The 16,417-nt window shown below is 39.9% G+C and overlaps 1 protein-coding gene across 3 annotated transcripts in view; it reads right to left on the bottom strand.

The window, feature by feature from the left end:
- Positions 1–16,417, bottom strand: part of Fggy (FGGY carbohydrate kinase domain containing) — a 404,108-nt gene that overhangs the window by 102,967 nt on the left and 284,724 nt on the right. For all 3 annotated transcript variants that reach the window (XM_059254544.1, XM_059254546.1, XM_059254547.1), the window contains 2 exons: positions 15,668–15,729; positions 5,061–5,208 (listed from right to left, as the gene is read on the bottom strand). In XM_059254544.1, the coding sequence (XP_059110527.1) occupies positions 5,061–5,208; positions 15,668–15,729 (210 nt within the window). The remainder of the gene's footprint in view (positions 1–5,060; positions 5,209–15,667; positions 15,730–16,417) is intronic.

Below are 16,417 nucleotides of genomic sequence, written 5' to 3'. Positions count from 1 at the left end.
TTTGCATGTGGAATCCTCTGCCAGGGGCCATTAAGCAGGCACTAGAGATTTAGACTCACTGGTTGTGAACCCATGGTATGCCTGCTGTTCAGCAAGCATTTCTTATTTGAAAATGACCCTGGAAAGAAGCCTGGGCTACTCCAGCTTCACTTTGAGCAGACTGTCCTCAAACAATGGACCTGCCACTGTCACATGCTAATGTATCTTCAAGTTAAGATGCAAATATTGGTGCAATTTCAAACTATGTACTCTCCATATCTTCAGTCACGAACAAACCTCTCAACCCTCTACTCGGAATAAAAACAAACATGCAATGAAATAGCAAAACCAGGCTCCCATATAATGAAATCACTCCTTATGATGTTCAGTTTCATCTATCTTTACATATGTCCATCCTATTTCTTTACTTTTAAAGCAAGCATTACTTTTCTTCTCCTCCTCCTCCTCCTCTCTTCTTTTGAGCTGGCCTTGAATTCCCTATGAAGCAGAGGATGACCTTGCATTCCTGATCCTCCTCCTCCCCCTTCCTACCTCTGAGATTATAGGTACAAATTCTTGGCTAAAAGCAAGAATTTCTTTTATTTTATAAGGAACTATAGAATCACTAGTTTTCACAAAATTGCCATTAATTAAGCTTCTGTTTCTTTTAGATAATGAATAAGTCAGCTCTAACTATTCTCCTTTACTTATCAAATAAAAAGGAGAAAGGGGTAAGTATCTACTTTCTCTTGGATAAATTACCAAATTCCCCCTTCCCCTCAGCCTCTTTTTCAGCTGAGTATTGCAGGATAACTGTACATACCATCAAAGGAAAGAGAAATAGCTAGCCCCATGGCAGGGAGGTAAGTGTTGCCAGAAGGCAAAGAAAATGATGTTTCTGGGCACAACGGGATGATATCTGGTTCCTGTCCTGCTCTAACTTGTGAGCATAGGCACTGAAGTAGAAGAGAAACATATAACCAGGACCAACAAGTCCTTCTGTAACCCAAACAGCAAGGCTGAGAAGGAAGACCCAACCATTACGAAGAAGAGGCAGGCTCAGAGCTGAACTCAAGGACCATGGTTAGGGTAGAAATGGGAGGATGTCTGACAAGGTTGGTGACAAGGACAGTGTAGCAAGGACTAGTCTGAGTATGATCAAACCTAATGTACCAATATGGACTCCCTTTTTAAAGCTCTCAGGGCACTTTGCAAAGTCCAGCACTGTGCATAGGGCCCCTTGTGGGGGTCCATGAACCCTAAAAATCTAGGATTCACACTTCCATTAAAACTTTACTCCTCGACACTCTGACCTTGAGAAACTCACTCCTCCTCCTCACTTGCCAAAGAAAGACTGTAACAACTTTTGGACCCCAAGGCAATCACTTGGTGCAGGGTGCTGACCTATAAGTAAATAAGCCACTCCCCCTGTGTTCTTCTAATAGGGTAAGTTTCAAGCACAAGCTCAGTCTTACGACAGCCCGGACTTTCTTTCAGCCTTCATGGTTTTCGATGCCAGTTTTGTTTCCACTATTGCAGTTTTAGTTGTCTTGTGGTCATGGTCACTTCCCTTTTCTTCCATTTAGCTGTCCCTTCCTCCTACCTGATTCTCAAATGTAAACATATGTAATCTATACATTTGGTGTGGGTATGGAGGTCAGAGGACAAACTGCAGGAGTCAGTTTTCTCCTTCCACTGTGTGAGTCCAGGGGGTTGAGTTCAGGCTGTCAGGCTTGCAGCTTTGCTCAGGAAACCATCTCCCCCGCCCCTTTCCTCATCCTTCCTCTAAGTTTTGGCTCTATTTCATGGATATGAAAATAAAACAATACAAAACAACACAAAACAGAAAAACATACTGTGTGTGTCAAGATGACAAATAATGTTTAGGAGGCCTTTGATGCATGCTCAAAGTGTCATTTCTTGCACCTACTATGCCATGTTTTCCCTATGGGGCTCCCTTTGAGGGAGCTATATGTATGAATTTCCCAGAATGTACTCTCAGCTTCATTAACTGTAAGTGGATTTGTCACTTCCTATTTACAGGCAAATCCTAGTTTAACAGTGTACAAAGTCTTTCTTTGCAGGTCTTTTTAGTATTGAGGTAGACCACCACTGCCTGGCACACAGATGAAACTAATCCTTCCGCCAAATTCATGGAACTACCATAGCTCTGCAAAGGAAGAAAGAGATACTGACTGGTAGACAGACTTGACCCCATCTGCTGATGCTCTGTTCATTCTGCCTTCCCTTAACATCAGCAGTATCCTGAGGGTGGGAATCCCGTCTAGTTACTTCCGTACCTGCTACCAATTATAACAAAGATATTACTAAGTGCACTACAATCACAGCATATTTTAATTTACCTGGACATTATTAGTAATATTAAATATTTATCATCTGTATAGTTAGAACCAGAAACAACACAATAATTTGCTATTAGCAAATTGTTCATTTGCTATTTTTTCCTGTAGTGATACATGGCCTATTTATTATCTCCATGTACCAATAAATTACTATTAAGTACATACTCAGTACTTACTATGTGCCCAGAGAAACAAACTGGAGCCCAAAGAACAAACTCCCTGTGGTTCTGATCTTAACAGTGTTGTCCTGACAATACCAGTCACTTCTCCCTGCCCCTTTAAATCTGCTCCACAAACATAGGAATTATTGTACCTTGTATTGGTAGCAGCGCTTGACACTCACTAATTAATTAATTAAATTTGTGTGCATGGTATATGTGTACCAGTATGTGCGGATGCATGCTGAGGCCAAAGGATGAAATCAAGTTCAAGTCTCCTGCTTTCTTGCTCTCTGTCTTGAGGCAGTCTCAGTGAATGTGCATCCAGGCTAGTAGAAAGCAAGTGCCAGGGATCTCTGTGTCTCTATGCCCTACAGCTCTAGGGTTGCAGCCTTGCTGATGGTCACACCTGGCTTTTTAAAACTATGTTGATGCTGTGGATCTCAACTCAATCCATAAGCTTTCAGTATTTTATTTTATTGCAACAAGTGTCTGTGGACAATCAATGTTTTGGGAATGAATGCCTGAGGTACAGGACTGGCAAATGGATAAAGCACACAGTAGTATTGTGGGCTCTGCCTAGCATATGAGCTAGGGGAAAACAGTGCAGATTCAGGCAGAAGGACAGAACATAATTACAGAGGAATTTCAGGGGTGGGCAGCTTTGTTCTGATGTTATTCAAAACTGAACCGAAGAGAGGACATGTTTAGTCAGAATTGCCTTCCTTCCATTTTGTGTAGGTCCTCTGTTTTCCTTGCACTGTTGTGATATAACTTCCTATAATGATAACTGTTACATGCTGAGCCCAACCAAGGACAGTTATAGAGGGAAAGTGCTGTTAAGAAACATCAAACAACACAAGAGGTGTGTTTATAGGACAGTAAAACTCTTGCAAAAGCAAGTATACCAGGGTTTATGGATATAACTGGGCCTGTGTTTCACTGTGAGAAGACCATTGGCTGAGCACATGCTTACTCATCTAATGTGATGGGATCCCTCAGAACACCCCACTGACTCCTGGAAGTACTCTGCATCTGGCCAAGCCAATTACAATATTCTACCACTGGTAATTCTTAGGTCTTTAGATGCCAGGACTGATTTTAAGAAACAGATAAAAGGATCACCAGGAACCATGATGTATGACAGTAGGACAATGTTGGTAAGGGCAGTGCTGCCAGTCTGTATCACTCCAGAGCCATGATGGTTTTACCATGTGTCCTGGCTCTGTTTTAGAGCAGACTCAGGAACTGGTAAAACAACATCTTGAACATCTTTAACTGTATTTGGCTTCAGGCATTTATTTGTCTCTCTTGCTAAGACTTTCATGTTCTTTTTACTTGTATAACTTGTGTTCCTTCCAACCCATCAGTTTGCATGCATTGATTACCAGAAAGCAAAGAATGTAGCTGTACCTGCCTTGGATATTTCTCCTCTGCCTCCACACCTGAATGTAGATGCCTAGCTCACTGTTTATTTCATAGACTTGCTTCCTGGATTCCAGACAAACACACTCTTGACATGTCCAGTTTCCTTGTTTATTCATGATTTTCTTTTATAAGCAGAAGTAGATTATGTAGCCAACTATGTAATAAAAATAAGGCTCTGAACTTCATGGCGGTATCATAAAACTATTTAGAATAATATTAATGAACCTATCCACAAACCTTCACTTCTTGAAGCCAGTAGGCCTAATTATTGTAACTCTGCCTCCTGCACACGTGTGGCATTTGCTCACAGTCTCCATTCTCACTTCCCATTTGACTTTCCTTATACTCCATTTCCTAGAATTGACATTCATGGCTTCTTATCTGGCCGCTTAGAATTGAAGGTCACTCTTCATCTCTAGATTTCACTTGTTTCATCCATCTCCAGGCCTGGCTCTCAATGTTCTCAACAGCCAGACTTCTGACAACCACCCAATTTTACCTGGCTTCTGAAGTGCTGTGCCTCACTCATATGTGTGTAAGCTTGCCCATCAAGTTCCTCTTGGGCTCTCCAGGAGAGCCCACAATCTCTATATTGAAAGTAGTCTTAAAGATCCTTAAGAGTTGACTCCATCTCCCAATATAAGTTATTAATTATATTTTTAATTAATGTTTAATCTGAAATTATGAAAGTTTGCTATAGGCTCTGAACAGCTATGGCTCCCAGACTAGTCAATGTGTAGCAAGTGGGACCAAGGGTAGCAATATTTACCACTGAGGTACCAGGTGGCCTGGAGACAGAGATGGAAAACATGACTACAATCAATGTAAATGCAGACATGACACAGGCAGGACTTTCAGCCACACCAGGGAACCAAGAGGCAGCAGTAGCTGAATACAGGAAATACTAGTTTGAAGGTACAGCCCAAGTTGGCTCAGAAACAGCAATGGCCAACAGATCTTCCCTGGGAGCAGCCCCAACCTGACTACAGCAAGACAACTGAGAAAAACCAGTGTCTCTTGGCCTGTTTTCCTTAACTGTTCTCTCTTTTTCTTTCTCCTCACTTTGTTTCTTCCAAACTTTGCAACCCTTTGGCTGGCCTTCACCTTCGTGCATGGACTGGCTTTCACTTACCATGCCCTTTAGAGTCAGATCTGCTAAGGGAGATCGGTTGCCATGGAAATCTGGCCAAACATGTAAATCAACAGTGAGGAAACCCACAGGCTGAGCCTTCTTAATCAGATCCAGGTGATTGTTCAAATATGCATATATACTCTGGCATCTGGAAGAGAAGTGGATTTTGATTTTAAAAGGGAATAGGGCTGAAGAGCAAATTATTCTGCAGAAAGAAATCATTTGCACTTCCATGTCAGACCCAGGAAAGCAAACAGGCTCCCAAAAGCTTCAGCAAATCAGCTACTCTTGTACAAAACTAGCCAGCACACTCTCAAATCACATTGTCCTCACCATGCCAGGGCACCATGTAGAAAGGGGAAAGGCTTAGAGTCAGGAGACCTGGTCAGACACTGACTTTCCTCCTGGTAGCTGTATGAGCATGAGACAGTTATTCAAAGTTCTGGAACTATCCTCTTCTCATCTGTAGAAGCATCTCACAATCCTTGTCCAACTTACCTCATAGGGTTATTATGAAGATCAAAGACCATATATTCAAACATACAGCATTCTGTAAACTGTAGCATAATATCATACATATGCAAAGGATTTATTAAAATCTGTTCCCTAATTATAGTAATAATGATGACCTGACAAATAGAGATAAGTATATGCTCCTGGATTCAATGAGTGAGTATCATACACACAGTTAGGATCAAGATTGAGACATGTGATTCTAAACCATGACCTTGAAATGCTGTTGTGCAGGCCTTCCCTCTTCTTATGTTTTAGTTGATTGATGTGTAGAATGATGGAGTTAGGATAACCTCCTTAGTCACTGACATTATTTAGGTCAAAAGATGACGGGCTTGGGAGTGAAGACAATGCTAATTTCAGATCTTATTATTTGTCCTGGCTAGGTAGCATGCTTTAGCCTCTCTGAACTTGTACTTCCCCATTCATAATGTAGTATACGAATGCTTACTTCACTGGATAAAGACTTACTGCATATCACAAAGACAACAGCCCACTAGCTGGGGATCTTTGGAAAATGCTGCCTTCTAAAGTTCTGACCAACGATCCCAAAGATGGATCAGAGGTCGCTCTCTCTCACGTTTGTGGTTGCCTTGGGATTACAGCTTCAAAGGTTAAAAAAAACAAGGAATGTCCAAGGGAAATTAGCATCTAGAATACTTCTGTCAATAATTGTGTACATTTTTTTTTTTTTTTGGTTTTTCGAGACAGGGTTTCTCTGTGTAGCTTTGCGCCTTTCCTGGAACTCACTTGGTAGTCCAGGCTGGCCTTGAACTCACAGAGATCCGCCTGGCTCTGCCTCCCGAGTGCTGGGATTAAAGGCGTGCGCCACCACCGCCCGGCCAATTGTGTACATTTTAAAATGCTTTAGAAGAAGAAGAAAAAGTGATTTCTAGTTTTTCTGGATTTCTAATTCAAGTTTTGCACTGCCAGAAGTGGGATAACATGAAGTTTCTGTAGGTTTCTAAAAGAATCATAAAACATAGTTCAAATTCTCTCTCTTTCTTCCTCTATCAGTGAAAACTTTTTTTTTTCAGTGCTGGGAAATCAAACCTAATGTCTTGAGAATGCCAACTGAATGTTTTACCACTGAGCTATAAACCCAGGGTCAGTGAAATTCTTTTACTAAGTAAAAAATTTATATGGAATTCCAATGCAGAAAATGTAGGAAACCCAAACAGCTTGATGTGTGCACACATGAGCACACAAACTGATGAGTGTCTGTTTATAACAGCAACAAGCAGAGGGAGTTCTACTGCCCAGTGAGCTCTTTGCTGCAACCCTTCTTGGCATCTGTAGTCTATGCCTCTCCTTCGTGCAGGAGGAATACATTATTATGGGAAAATCCAACCATGATTGGGGTAGCAACTACCATTCCTGGAGCATGCACCAAGCTTCCACTGTGGTCCAGGGAGGATGCATCACTGAGACCCTTTACAGAAGGAATCCTTAGTGCCAGAGTAATAGGGCAAAGTCCACATAGAAACCCTTTTGTGTGACTGATGATGAAGCCATGAGCTTCCTGTATCTCAGCTCAGATACTTCTTACCCCACCCCACCCCCAACCCTGTTGTGGAACATTCTATTTCAGTTTTAGGAAAAGCTCTCTGAAGCATCCACAGAAGGGAAGGCTAGAACATATACACATGATCACATCCTGACTTTCCATCTTCCAACTCTCCCTAGTCTGGCCCAACAGGAACCATATTTACAACAAAAGCCCCAAGAACAACCTTTCTCATCAGAAGCCAAGAGTCTGTACTATTCATAACCACTCTCCCTGTGGAAAGGCATCACAGCTCCTAGAGTATAGAAGTATATATAATTTTAAAGAGGTGAATGTCCATAAATCTTCTCATTCGGCCTTTCAAGGAATCTCAGAGAGGGTGTTTGGCTTCAGACATTTGGGTCAATAAGAATCTGAATGCCTAATTACTATTGATTTGTCATTGTCTCATTTACTGAGGGTCTTTGCAAACAGTGAGATTCATTTAGCCTGCACATATACGGCCACTCATACACTAATGAGATCCCTGGGGGATGGGGCATATGCTTAGCCCTCTGACTCCTAACCTCCTTGCAGCTGTGTGTTTATTCTTTGAATTCAGCTCTTCCCCTACATGCTTTTTCAATTATACCTTACCATGTGTGCTATCTGAGTATATCATTCAAAATGAAGTGCACTTGGAAGACATTAAAATAACTAATGCACATCATCATTCACATAATTTTAACCTTGCATGATGCTGTTTTTGGTTTTGACATTGTTTCATTTCGTATGTTTTATCAATTCTTTCTCAAATAACCGTCTGCTCTCTTCCAAGCAGAGTAACTGTGATCCCAATTGGGTTGTTCTCCCTCCTACTCATGAATGCCAGGCTCATGTGTCCTGTCTCAGGGAGTCCCATTAAGCATGACAAAGAAAATATAGTTTCAACAATCATAAAGTAACTTCGTTGGCGAGCAGGTACACTAAACCTAGCTGAATCCAGGCCACTCTTTTGCAATGGGAATCAATAGTCTCCACTTTGCAGGATGCTAGAAGATTCCATGCAGAGCCCTGAGCACTTGGGAATGACAGGTGATTAACAAGTAGTTCACTCTCATTTGCCATCTCAGGATTATATTTCCAGTTGTATTGTTTATGATCTTAAATGCAGACAGTGTCTGAATCACTGCTCTCCCTCACCCCAAATCAATTCATCAGGTTCGCAGGCTGCCCTTCATCATTTGCTCTCTTCCTTCAGTCCCCAGAACACTCTGGTTTGGGATTTTTCTAACCCCTCTCCAGCTCAATCTCTTCTTCTGCAAGTCCCTTAAATATGTAAGTTCTGCCTTTGGTATCTTCTTTCTTGTTTATTATGATTATATTCACAAGCCCAAAATAAGAATATATGGTATAGCAATAATTAATAGCAATAAAATGTAATAATAAAAATAACAATAAGGAAATGATGCAAAGAAGCAACCATGCTATCAGTATCCAGGTCCTTATTTCTTGTGCATTTGCTCTTCCCAGTCTACTGAAACTCATTTTATCCCTTGACTCCTTCTTCATTGTTTCTTCTCTTCCTTCAGTCTCCAGAACACTCTTTTTTTTTTTTAAATTTTACTAACCCCTCTGTAGCTCAGTCTTCTCTTTTGCTAGTCCCTTAAGTATCTAAGTTCTTCCAGAGACCTGCCTTTGGTATCTTTTTTCCTTGATTTATTCATTTACATCACTGTTTTCTTTTATTACTCCAGTTATCATCTAGTGCTGATATAGACCAAATATATATCCTCATCTCCTGTCCATTATTGTCTTGTGATTTCCAGTAATCAAACACCCATCAACTGCTTCTAGAACATCCAAAGACAACTCCAGTAGAAATACCTAACATAACAAACACCTCTAACCTTTCCCTAGGATGTCATTCCTTCTTCTAAATACTTCTGTAACTAACAAACCTTTTAGCAGCTGAATTGGCCAAACTTCTCATCCCTCCAGGGGAGCTTTGGTTTCCAAATTTACCTCCAAACCTTGCCCCCTCCTAACAGGTTTTCTGCACTGCTTCCTGAGAGACTCTCTCTACAGTACAAGAGATGATACCTCCCACTCCACCTAAAACCTTAAGTGACTCCCTACTGTCTCCAGGACAAAGACAAACTTCCCTTCTGGCACAAGAGATCCTGCCATTAGGAGCTTTCTTTACCTTTGGCTGTATTGCAGGTACACTTCCCTTTCTTTACAGCCTGGCCCCTGTTCTTCTGTGTTCTTACCATGCAAAATTCCTTTTCATCCTCATCATCTGTACATCTAATCCTCTGAGTGTTTCTTTACTCTGCTTCCTTGCACCTAGAATCTTCTTGCCTTCCTTACCTGTCCCTCGGCAATCATCATTTCAGACTCACCTATGCTATCATCTCAAAGCCTTGTCTGAGCCCAGGACCCTTTTATTGTCTATGTTCCCATAGCCACCTGTGCTGAACACAACCTTTGAGCTCCCTTGCTGCCTTTTTCAATAAAGCCTTATGTGAGGAAAGGAGGGGGACGTGTGATCTTGGCATCCTCACACACTCGCATCAGTGGACTTTCTAACTGAATCTAAACAGTCATAGCAGAGGAACAATGAATTTGAAGAAATTGATTCTCGGTGGGATTATGGGCTTAAGGAATCAATATGATCAAGAAAATTGAGTTGTGTTAAATGAAATACCAGAAAAGCTAGGGAAAGTAGTTACAAAGGCAGAAAGGTCTTTACGAAAAAGAGTTAGCAGAACAAAGACATATCTGAAGGACCTGCCACCAAAGGGCTCCGTGAGAAGGACACTCGCACAGTGACCTCTGCCAAAGGTACTCCAAACAAATTGGCACTCTGCTCAGTCCCTCCTCCAGTCACCTCTGAGTTTCCTGAGGACACCCACACCTTACTTTCTTAAGCTTCCTTTGATCTAGAATCCCTTACCAATTCCCCTGTCTGTGTGCAAGAGAGCAGCCAGGGTAATCTTTATAAAAGGCAAATCTCATCATATGTCTCCTCTAAATGCAAACCTTGGGGCAAGAATGTGGTTCAGTGCTCACTATGTATTTTATAGGTACACGGCTTGGGTTCAAGTTCTAGAACCCCAAGATCAAAAAATAAACCTGTGAATAAAGTCCAGTGTCCTTTCACTGATCTAGGATGACTGGCATGGTGTGTGGCATGGTGACTGGCAACTTCCATCTCACATGTGACAGCCTCCCTCCTACTTGTGTGCAGCTACAAGAACTTTATAGTGTTTTCTGAGCCTGCCAAGCTGGCTGCTGCATAAGACCTTGAAATTTGCTAGTCTTTCTATTTGGAAAGACCATTCTCATAATGTCATAGCTTTTCTGTCCCTTCCTTTAAGTTCCCACTGCAAGGGCAGTGTCTCCTGCTGCCCCAGTACCCTTTGCTCTACATTTCCTGAGTTACCACAATTTTGTTTCACTTAGAAATTATCAATTTCAGACTACATGTGTATGTGTTTATGCATTTGTTATAACATATGTAAATGCACATGTGCACATATATAAATATACATGTGCATATATGTATATATACAAAGCACATGTGAATATATATAATATATATTATATATATTATAATATATTATATATATATAAAATTTCTGGAAAAGCAAGTTTTTGTTTGTTTGTTTCTTCCCTGTTCTATCATAAATATTCACAATATATGTTAGACCTAACAGATCTAACTTTGGCTCAGGTGCCAACCTTGATGTATCCTGCCAACATCCTCTACACAAAGATCTGCTGTCACCAGAACTTCATTCTGAGATATTTTTAGTTTAGCTTCTACAAGAAAATCAAGCAAAGAAAAAGAGCTGAAACTGCAACTGATGGTAAGCAATCTCTGTCTATGGGGTGAAATACCTGGATAGCTGTTCCCATAGTAAGAAATATCCTGGTTGCCAGGTACATGTATGAGCACACTGGGTTTGTTTACTTAATTTATAAGCTCACAAGACATTTCTATTCAGACATGGGGCCTAAAAGGATTATGATAGATCAAGAGGATCTGTTTATCTTCCATTTGTTTATCTATACTTGTTCCCAGAATTTCAAACAGGATTTGCTGAAGCTAAGCTATGAGGGGAGGTGATACACTTTATGTCTTTAGAAGGCCCCAAATGGCAGCACAGAGGCCTACGGATTGTCCTCTTTTGTGAAGTCAACTTTATTTTAACAGAGTTCTGTATATTTCATTCTAAGACCTGAAATATGAGAATGTTGTACCAAATAGATCTGGTATGATAAGATGAAAGAAATAGGAAGGTGGAAGAGAACTAATTTTATTCAATAAATATGTATGAGAGTCATCAAAATACAGAAAGAGATGAAGTCAAGAGCATAGTTGGGACTACTTTGGAAGAGACAGCAAAACAGTAAAAGATTGCCAAAGAACTAGCTGTGATGAATACTAATGTCCTTGGGGGAGGGAGGGAGAAGCCCATGAACTTGGAAAGGAGGAAGAGTCAGAAGTACAAGAAACAACATCTTGGAATGTTAGGTACAGGCATGACAAAGGGAGAAGGGAATGATCCCTGATGTCACCTGCTGTGGCAAATGTGAGAAGTGAGTCTGCCTGCAATGCTTCTTGTGGATATAGCAAAGCTTAAGTCACCGAAAAATGTTAATGTCCAAAGTTTCAGGGAGTTGAATGTTACAGAGTTCAAACTAGAATAAGTGAAGAAGGAGTTAAAATGACTAAACACAGACCAAGAGTACAGGCAAAGTGTTGGAGAAGCTTAGTGTCACAGAGAAGGAAGAACAGGGAGCTGCCGAGAGGTGCTATGCAGTTATCAAGAGTGAAGTCCAGGTCTCACTCTAGGCTGAATTCTATGAATTACTGCTTCTGGACTACTCGCTGGTGCTGAGGCTCCAAGACTGCACTCTAACCACAATGTTTTCCTTTTATATTTGCAGCATAAACTGAAATGGGATTCTTCTATAGAAGAATGATACAGAAGTTATACTTTATTGTGAACTAATTATTATTTAGTTTAATCTAATTATTCTGTAATTTATATTGAGTGTTAAATATTTCCACATTGATATCCTTGAGGTCTGACTGAATATTACAGCACCTGTAAGTAAATTAAGCAGGTCAGTACTGTTGTGGTTTTATGAGCTCATAATGGTGTCATAGAAAGACATTTGTGGCTGGATTGGCCTAAGAACCACTATCTTTAATCCCAGGTCTAGCGTTCTTGCAATCTCACACACCTGTCATGAGAAGGTAAACCAGCCACTGCTTACTGGCATCTGGGAATGACTGCCACTGAATTTCTTTTCATCAGAGAGTAAAAGGTGAAATTGTCGTTGTCATAATTCAGTATAACTCCCTTGCTAAGTATATCACCTCCCTAAAGTCAAAGTAATATCTCAAAGGTGTCTGGGGGCTAATCATCCAATTCTATCCCATAATAATGTACAGTTGGTATTTGAATCCAGATCTGAACTCCAAATGTGGTGCTTTTTTTTTGAGGGAACAGTTAATGGTTTATTAATGCTGGACTGTTGGAGTCCTTCAGGAATGTGATGAAAATTATGACCTCTATTCACAAAAAATCATGCACATTTCATCACCAAAACCTGGTACACAGTTCCAAAGGTTCATTACTGATTTGAACTTTGAGTTACTGTTGGCTTGTTTACTAGTTTTTTTGAGACAATGGTCTTTCTCCATAGGTCAGGCTGGCTTGCAACTCACGGCAGTCCTCCTGCCTCAGCCTAAGTACTAGGATAGCAACAGGGAATTACCAAACCAAGTCTGGCATGTGAATTTTGATGGTCTGTGCATACCAATATCCTAAGCATCCTTTCATTAGCTCCATTAGCCACTGTGCACTTACTTATTTGCTCAATTAGAGTATGTACATAAGAGTTTTCAGAATGGTAACACATACACACGAAAAACAAACTTAGACTTTAGAAGTCTAATGTTTATGCAATTGTTTATATCTTTAGCTATTGCATAATACTGCCAAAATATTCTTTGCCAAGAATTACTTTGGTTACTCTTTTATTTTTTTGACCCTTTTTAGTAGTATAGGTAAGCTATTCCTTTGTAATACAGAAGGCATGGTGTTGCTGGAGAATTTCTCTCCAGCTCCCGCCACCAAGTCCCGCCAGTCCCAGAGCCCATTTATAAAATAAACACACAGACTCTTACATTATTTAAACTGCTTGGCCATTAGCTCAGGCCTGTTATTGTCTAGCTCTTATTCTTATATTTAGCCCATTTCTATTAATCTTTACTTTGCCACATGGCTCATGGCTTACTGGTACCTTACATCTTCCTTGTCCTGATGGTGGCTGGCAGTGTCTCTCTCTCAGCCTTCCACTTCCCAGCATTCTTTTCCTTGTCCCGCCTATACTTCCTGCCTAGCCAATGGCCAATCAGTGATTTATTTACTGACCAATCAGCAACATATTTGACATACAGACCATCCCATAGCACTTCCCCTTTTCTTTTCTTAAAAAGGAAGGTTTTAATTTTAACATAGTAAAATTACATATAACAAAACAATTATCAAGCAAGAATTACAATTACAATATTAAAGAAGAGATCCTATCTATCTTATATTTGTAAGTTTAAGGTTTTATATCTAACTTATCTTTTATTATAACTAAGGAAAATTGTAAGTATCTAGTCTTTAACCACATCAAAGACCTCAGAAGGATATATTACTATCTGAGAAATGGAGAAGGATATAAGCAACTTTTAGGAGTCTTGTAGGGTAGACAGAGACAGCTGGCAGCCTGGACAGTCATTCAAAGTTCTCTTGTAAAGTTGGGGCATCTGTCTTCAGCCCACAGGCCTAGAGTCTCTTATTCATTTTTCTCTGTGTCCTGTAGAATGTCTGGCAGTTTTCTCTGCAAAGCAGGAACCTGAAGGACCATTTTGTCAAGCAAAGTTCAGTGGTCACCTTTGTATGGGTCCTGCATGTCCAGTTGATCAGACAGTCCAGGCAAGAACAGTTTCTTGCCCAAATGGCTATTTTTGTCAAGGTGAAGATAAACTCCATATGGAGTGTCTTCGATGCCCATCCTCCTCTCTGAAGTAAATCGGTGCTGTCAGGAGCAGACATGTCTCACTGTCCAAAAAGTCTAAATTTTTAAAACATTTTAAATGCCATATTCTGTAGGTCTTTGAAGTGTTTGAAGATTACCTATCTATCTGAAATATATCTATGTATACCTAGAAGACTTAACTAACATGGCTACAAATATTATCATAGATGACTAACTATTAATCTATTTTTTAATTATCCATTACATTTTAAATGAGTTAAATAAACATAATACCTCAAACAAGAATAAAAATATATATACAGTATAACAAAATTAAGTTTAAATTTGTATCAATAAACTAAAATCTGTAGCAATGTAAAACATTTTAAACAAGTTGTTACTCTTTAAAAGTAGGTTCCTTAATCTACCCTTTCATCCTATCATATCTAAACTATCCCCTTTTTTCTTTAGAAAGAGATTGTATTTATAATCAACCTGCTTTAAATAAAAATATTGGTTTTTGTCTGTCCCACATCAGAGGGCTCTTCTGATTTGGGACATAAGAATCTCTTAACCATTTTTTTTTTTTTTTTGAGCAATATGTCTGGGTTTAGAGGGGGAGTGAGCCAATTCCATCTCTAAAGCCAGCTTGGTATATTTGGGAATTTGAGCGTAGCTTTTCTTACTACTTCCTGCTGGAGGGGGGCGCAACAGCATGGTTTTTCTATTTATATTTCGTTTCATCCACTCTACCACAAGTACCCATCCTGCTATTTATCTGTCTATCTATCTATCTATCTATCTATCATCTATCTATCTACCTATCTATCTGTCATCACATGTATCTAATTATCTATTATCTATCTGTATATCTAATCAACCATCTATCAACTACCTATCAGCTACATTTCTTTCTTCTAAATATGTTATGGGGCTATGAGGCCTCCCCATGGTTCTGTGAGAAAGATTTATATAAAAACATATATTCAGAGGTGTTCTCTTTTACCATCCTGCTCACAATCCCATTTTTTCCATACCCTTCCTGTACACCCTCTATGAGCAACCAATCTTATTGTTTCCTAACTTAATTTTCCTATAGTTCTTATACACAATGAGTAGGTACATATAGATTTTCTTGTACTCCTTTGCACTCAATTTTATTTAATATATCTCAGAAGTCACTGCATATTAGTTACTATTTTTACTTTCACAGATGAAGTCAGAGGTTGAATCACTTGTTCAAGAGCTCACATCTTACAAAGGTGTAAAGTTGGGGTGTGCACCCAAGAAGTCATGACTCCCAAATCCATGCATGGTCATCTCCCTCAGGGTTGCTCATCCACACAATCTGTGTGTGGGAGTAGTTTCTCTGATTTTTCTTAGATCGTTCTAAAACAAACTTAACAAATGTATTTTCAAAACCATCTGGATGATCATCTTAAGTACTGCCAAACATTTGCATTGTTCATAAGCTCTGAAAATCATACAGCTTCTGAAAATGAATGTCACTCATGCATCCACATAGAAAGGCCATGGGGGGAACAGTTGGAGGAGTTACCTGGCTGTGGCCTTGGCTTGTAGTTCAGGAAAGGCAGCATGGCCCTGCACCATATGGTCTATCTAAAAAACACAAAAGACATGGGTCAATTTCATAGTATCTCCATCCTTAAGGTATTCACACACACACACACACACACACACATACACATATATATATACACACATATACAAACACACACATATACATTTACACACACAGATATATACATATACACACATATACACATACATGCACACACACACACACACACACACACACACACACACACACACACACCTGGTTTATTCAACTCTTGGTCCATAGAGACTTTAAGGACATTAAAAAAAAAATGTCAGCCGGGCGGTGGTGGCGCACGCCTTTAATCCCAGCACTCGGGAGGCAGAGCCAGGCGGATCTCTGTGAGTTCGAGGCCAGCCTGGGCTACCAAGTGAGTCCCAGGAAAGGCGCAAAGCTACACAGAGAAACCCTGTCTCGAAAAACCAAAAAAAAAAAAAAAACCAAAAAAAAAAAAAAAAAAAAAGTCAGTTCTATACGGATATATCAATTCTTTCAGAAATTTAGTTTTTGTTTTTTTTGGTTTTTTTTTTAATGCAAGGCCCTTGGATTTATTAAACAAAATTTAGAAAGAAGAGTAGCAGCAGATGGGACACTTACTGCTGAGCTTAGTAGTTGTAGGTAGCACTGAGAAGGTCTGGGTCAGTCAAGTAGGTATCTTGGTTGTTGAAAGGACTGTCTCTTGATCACTTC

Source organism: Peromyscus eremicus, chromosome 2 (assembly GCF_949786415.1).
Source record: "Peromyscus eremicus chromosome 2, PerEre_H2_v1, whole genome shotgun sequence".
Lineage (NCBI taxonomy): Eukaryota > Metazoa > Chordata > Mammalia > Rodentia > Cricetidae > Peromyscus > Peromyscus eremicus.
Note: the sequence above shows the minus strand (reverse complement) of the source record. Positions and strands in the feature narration are given on the sequence as shown.